A 6441-nucleotide genomic window follows, 5' to 3' on the forward strand; every position below is an offset into this window, starting at 1 on the left:
TCATTAAAAGTCTTTAAAAGTCAGTTGTGCGGGGGGGGGGGGGGGGGGCGGTCCAGTGGTGTAGTGGATAGAGCGTGTACCATATCTGCTCCGGCCTTCGTTGCAGTGGTCGCGGGTTCAAATCCGACCCGTGGACCTTTAACTGCATGTCATCCCCCCTCTCTCTCTCTCTCTCTCTCTCTCTCTCTCTCTCTCTCTCTCTCTCTCTGTCTCCCTATTTCAACTCTGTACTGTCAAATAAAGCTTGAAAATGCCCCAAAAAAAAAAAAAGTCAGTTAGTTGTGCGACGTCATGTGGCGTGAAAGGTGATGCCTCTCGCGGAAGGATTCGTTGCAAATCGGACATTTCAGCTTTTCCTCGCGCCTCCGTTTGACCATGGGCTCCATCGCGAATTCCTTCTTGTGGTGCGATCGCATGTGGTAAACCAAGTCCGACGTCATGCGGAAGGACGCGTTGCATTTGGCGCACCAGTTCTGCGCCGGCAGACACAGCGAGGTGAAAGACGGGGGTAGCAGGGTTAGCGCGGACGGCATTTGCAGCTGAATGGGGCCCGTGTTCTTCGGCCAGAAAGTCGTGGCGTAGACGAACGGATTTTGCTTGGACATCCCGCCAGGCACGGGACAATTCGCGCCCAACTCCGCGCTTTGCAATTTGGCGGCCAGGTGATCGGCCTGGTAGAGTCTAGAAGAGGAGATCGTGTCGCCTACGGTCGGGTGGCAATCCAGTAGTTTCGGCGGCATCACAAGCCCCGAAATCTGCGAGAAGGACGACCGGGAGGGTTGGCTGAAAGCGCTTTTTCGCTCCCCGTTTCCGCTGCCTCCTCCCTGGCTCACAGAAGTGAACGCGCTGCCCATAGGCGAGCTCTGGGACTGCTGTGTCTCCGAGAGCACCTGTCGAATATTCAGGTGTTTCTCCGATGGGTTGCTGTTCGGACGACTCCCGTTATCTTTGTTTTCGGCGTTCGAACTCTGCAGGACTTTGTTACTGTTGTTTTTCAGATTCTGCGGCAATTTCTTGACCTCCGTGAAAGCGCTCCGTTTGCCCTCGCCGAGCTGAGCAGAGCGCGGCGGGGAGAAAGCCTTATTATTATTGTTGCTGTTGTTGGTGGTGTTATGGTTCTCTTCAAGCCCGTAAGCCCCTCGGTAGTTTTGCGCGGACGTCGCTAGCTCGTCTTTGGACTTGGACTGCAACAGACTAGGCCCTCGTACCTCCCTCTCCCTCTCTCTTTCCCTCTCTCTCTCCCTCTCTCTCTCCCTCTCTCTTTCCCTCTCCCTGCTTTCTTGTTCCACCTCCGAGAATTTCCTTTTCCCCGAGCTCTCGCTGCAAATCTCGGCCTCCTTGTCGCTTGGCGGGCTGGTCCTGTTGTTCTCCAGATCGCGGGCCAAGTTATGGAAATCCGTGGCTGGTTTCGAGGCGTCTTGAGGCCCGTTGAAGCCCTCCGAACGCCCCCCTTGCTTGGGACTGGTCCTGGCAGTCGTAGGGGTAGGGGTAGTAGGTGTAATAGGTGTACTAGGGGTGTTTGTGTTATTGGCGTTGGTTGTATTTGGGGTGGTAGTATTTGGGGTTGGGCGGTCCGAGCTGCTGGTCTCTTTGCTGATTGGTTCGTCGTCGCTTGTTGCCGCGGTGATGCTCTGGAGGCGTTTGGTGCAGCGGAAGCGGAGGTGGGACAGGAAGGGGAACTCAAACTGGAAACGCTGGCTGCAGTCGGGACACTGGTGCTGGGACGAGCCTGGGGGGAGAGAGGGAAGGGGTGTTAGTTATGTGGAAAATATTCTATAGTTAAGCTTATAATAATGCAAGAATAACTACAAGTGTGCTGTATTTTGGACTAAATTTGAAAAAAAAAATGTTGTCCTTGGAGCAAGATTAATCCAGTAGTTATACACAGCCTAGGTACTGTAAACAGGCATATTCACTGATTATGTCCTTGGAGCAAGATTACACTTAAGCTTGTTTTCTTTAACAAACTCAATGAACATTTCTCCCCAATCTGCTGCCTGTCCATAAAAAAACAGTGTTTATATACACAGCCTAGGCTCTGTAAATAGGCCCCTTTGATTTTTTTTTCTAAGGTTTTTTTTTTGGCCTGCCTTTTAATAATGCAAAAACTTCACGATGTGTGCTGTATTTTGCACCAAAAGTAGAAAAATAATGAATTGTTTTGGTGGTTCAAATCATGGGCTACACCTCAGTTTACCCTCCACTATTCTATTTGCCTCACCTTAAGTCTGAGCCGGATATTAGTTTCCTAAACCGTGTCTTATAATAATCTAAGAACTTTGCATATTTCTTCAAACATTTCAGTGTAATGACCTGCAGTGTAAAAGCCGCATTATTAACCACACGCACACACACACACGCACACACACACACACACACACTCACACACACACACACACTACACACACACACACACACACACACACACACACACACACACACACACAGACACTCTCTCACACACACACACACACACACACACACACACACGCACACACACACACACTCTCCTCACTGCATCACCTTTAGTCTTGGCCGGTAGACTCTAAGTTTACAGATCCACACACACACACTACACGCACACACACACACACACACACACACACACTCTCACACTCTCACACACACACACTACACACACACACACACTTACACACACACACACTCTCCTCGCCCCCTCACCTTTGGTCTTGGGCGGTGCGCGTGCGGGGCTGAGCAGGAGCAGTTCGATGAGGTCTTTGCCGTACCACACCAGCAGTTCCTCGTCCTTCTCGATGCGCCGCAGAGAGCGATAGAACAGCTGACCGTTCTTCACGTAGGCCTCCAGGTTCTGCTCCGCTCGATCGCGGGACGACTGCACCAGACGCAGCCACATCAGCCCCTCAGAGGTGCTGTTGGTGGCCGACGTGTCCACCTGTTAAAATACACACAGAGAGAGATATATAGGGTTTAGTTATTAAGCAGAGGAAGTCAAATTCATTCAAAAGGTTTAATATGCTGCCTTGAACTACTACTTTGTGTCTAGACATACACACACACACACACACACACACACACACACACACACACACATACACACACACACACACACACACACACACACACACACACACACACACACACACACACACGCTGTTGGTTGCTGAGGTGTCCACCTAGAGAATACACAGAGAACATACATCATTTAGTTTGTTTTTATTCAAAGGCTAATATCCGTAGGGGGGCGCCCTTAGCTCAGTTGGTAGTGCGTCCCCCCCCCCCCATGGGCCTCGGCCAGCAGCGGACCCGGGTTTGATTCCAGCCCGCGGTCGTTCTCTGCATGTCACTCCCCTCTCTGCCCCATTTCAACTCTGTCTCTACACTGTCAATAAAGCATAAAAATGGCAAAAAAAAAAATCTTAAAAAAAAAAAAGGCTAAAATCCGTAAAATACACACAGAGAAATACGTATATGGTTTAGTTTTTTTTTCTTCCATACACTATTTTTATTTTTATTTATTCTTTGGGAGAGATTGTGTTTTCTAATATTACAATACTGCAAGTCTTGTCCAACATTGCATTGCTGAAATAGCTCTGAGGCCCAATGTTATGGGGGTATTTCCTGCTCCATGCTCCAGAGTTGACATGCAAACATATAGTACAAGGGCAGGGCAATAGAAAAATTGTGGGTTAATTAAAAAAAATAATCAAAAATAACTGGATAACGAATAAAATGTGTTGAAATATAGACTCAACCCTGAAAATATAAGGAGTTGTGCGCTTGTCTGTGGGCTTCAGCGCTAATGCTATTCAATAATACTGCAGTTATCTTCCAACATTGCATTGCTGAAGTATCCTTTGCTTATATCATGTACTGTAGGCCTATGAGGACATTTCAGACACATACTCTATAGTGTTGCCATGGGAAAAAAAAATAGCACAAGGGCCTTAAATTGCTATATTTGGAGAATAGGCACATATAAAATGTATTTCAAATGGCCCGTTAAGATGTATTGCATTGTTTGTGTTTGAGAATTAAATACTTTAAACATATTGTGGGTTAATTTAAAAAATAAAAGTATAAAACACTGGGGCTATATTACAATTATTGTGTTGAAATATAGACTCACCCTAAAGATATAAGGGGTACAACAAACACACACACACGCACACGCACGCACACACACACACACACACACACACACACACACACACACACACACACACATCCCCCCTCCGCCCCCCCCCCCACACACACACACACACACACTCTCTCAATTGACTCACCCTGAATATATAAGGTGCCGTGCGCTTGTCTGTAGATTTGAGCGCAATGAACGCGATGCTGTCATAGAGTGACGTATGGCTCAGAACGCACGGGCCGAATATCGCGTTCTCTGGAATGTCGCACGTTGTGAAAACGCTCGTGAAGATGTCGGTGAGACATTGCTGCACGGCTTTGGCGTCTCCGTCCCACACCAACTTCTGCGAACTCGATTCCTCCATTTTTCCTCGCTGTAAAAAGCAAAGAAAATAGCACACAGTTAATAACTAGTATATACTATATATGGTTAATAGTATGAATCAGAATCCTTTATTGTCATTGTAGAGTGTGCAACGAAATTGTAGCAGCATCCAAGTATACACACACAAACACAAAATATAAAAATAGCACAAAAAAAAATAGTGCAGGGTAATAGTAAAATTGTAGCAGGATGAACAGAAAGAACTCACAAAAATATCCATATTTAATTTATTATAGTGTGTTTTTGTGGGGGTTTTTCGACCCAAAATTTGCCCTAAATGTCAACCCAAACGTGAGCTGGACTACTGAATTTATCACTGCAAAATACAGATAAGTGAATATATAACGGAGAGAAAAAATCACAGAAATATCAATATTCTGACCAATTTTTGTATATTTTTGGGGAATTTATTTCAACACAAAATGAGCCTTAAGTGTCAACCTGAACGTATGTGGAAAAAATACGACAAATTAGTTGATATTATGAACAGGAAGAATCTCACCAAAATAGCCATTATTTAGCCTATAATGATACATTTTGGGGATTTTTATCGAAACAAAATGAGCTTTTAAATGTCAACCTATAAACGTGTTTGAACTGGTTGTTTAGTGGACCCCATTTCTCACTGCAAAATAACACCAATCACCGGGTTCAGAAAATAGGCTACTTAAAATCACCAAAATAGACATTATTTAACCAATTCTGTATATTTTTCCGAGTTTTTTCGAGCCAAAATGAGCCTCTAAATGTCAACCTATAAACGTGTATGAACTGGTTGTTTAGTGGACTGCAACACACACCACATATAATTGAATATCACGAACAAAAAAATCACAAAAATAGCCATTATTTGTCCAATTCTGTATATTTTGGGGAGTTTTTTCGAGCCAAAATGAGCCTCTAAATGTCTCCCTAAACGTGTGTGAACTGGTTGCTTAGTGGTGTTAGCGGTTTGATGTCCCAGCTGACGAGAGGAAATAAATCTCTTTCTAGACAGATTGGCCAAACCAGCTGTCGAGAGGGCGGCGGCGTTTGGGGCCCATTCCATTCCTTTTTTTTTCTCTCTCTCTCTCTCTCTCTCTCTCTCTCTCTCTCTCTCTCTCTCTCTCTCTCTCTCTCTCTCTCTCTCTCTCTCTCTCTCTGTCTCTCTCTCTTTTGGCCAGACGTTCTAATTAATTCCAAACCTCGTAATTATACGATCATGACGACATTACCTTGGTTGATTGGTGTCTCCCAATGTTGAAAAAAAAAAAAATATATATATATAAGACGAAATAAAATGTTGCCAAAAATCACACAGCGCATATATAGGCCTAATTATATATACAAAAAAATCACAAAATATTTAATTTAATATTATTAGCTTTTGATTTTAATTAAAATTACTATTATTTCAGATTAAATCACATTTTTTGCACCTGATTATTCACTGTCCATGTGAAATGTAATATCCTGAATTTCTTGGATAAAATAATTCATGAAACTGTTAAACGTAAACCTTTATTACGCCTGAATTATTTTAGATTAACGGTTGATGACAAGGAGGCTTTATTTGCGTCTGCTTTAGCCTATATATCGAGCATTTGTATTGTGATTAATTATATTAATACTGTTAGCATTGGTAGGCCTCTCCCGTATGCATATGTTGGTTTGTATGTGTTTGTATTTGTTGTGTTCGTATGGATTTTCAGTCTATTTGAAGGCACATACACAACAATTTAAATTAAATAATATATTTCTATAATATCCCTTCTAAGTAGCCTATGTGTGGGTCTTTAAAAGCGATTTACAATTTCTCCATCAATCTCTAATGTATATTTCCACTAGTATATAGCCTATACATCCAAAATTCGTCTAATATTAAGAGTTTATGGGTATTTTTCAGTGACATAATGTATTTCTCTATACAATCTTAACCTAGCCTATTTCAGCCTATC

The 6441-nt window shown here is 43.6% G+C and overlaps 1 protein-coding gene across 1 annotated transcript; it reads right to left on the reverse strand.

The window, feature by feature from the left end:
- Positions 1 to 275: 275 nt before the first annotated feature.
- prdm8b (PR domain containing 8b) lies at positions 276 to 4484 on the reverse strand (the record flags this gene model as incomplete). The annotated part of the gene is made up of 3 exons (XM_080042511.1): positions 276 to 1729; positions 2683 to 2914; positions 4266 to 4484. The coding sequence occupies 3 exons, from the start codon at positions 4482 to 4484 to the stop codon at positions 276 to 278; spliced, it is 1905 nt and encodes a 634-aa protein (XP_079898637.1).
- Positions 4485 to 6441: the final 1957 nt, after the last annotated feature.

The sequence above is a fragment of the Ammodytes marinus genome (assembly GCF_949987685.1).
Source record: "Ammodytes marinus genome assembly, chromosome: 2".
NCBI classification, from domain to species: Eukaryota; Metazoa; Chordata; class Actinopteri; order Uranoscopiformes; family Ammodytidae; genus Ammodytes; species Ammodytes marinus.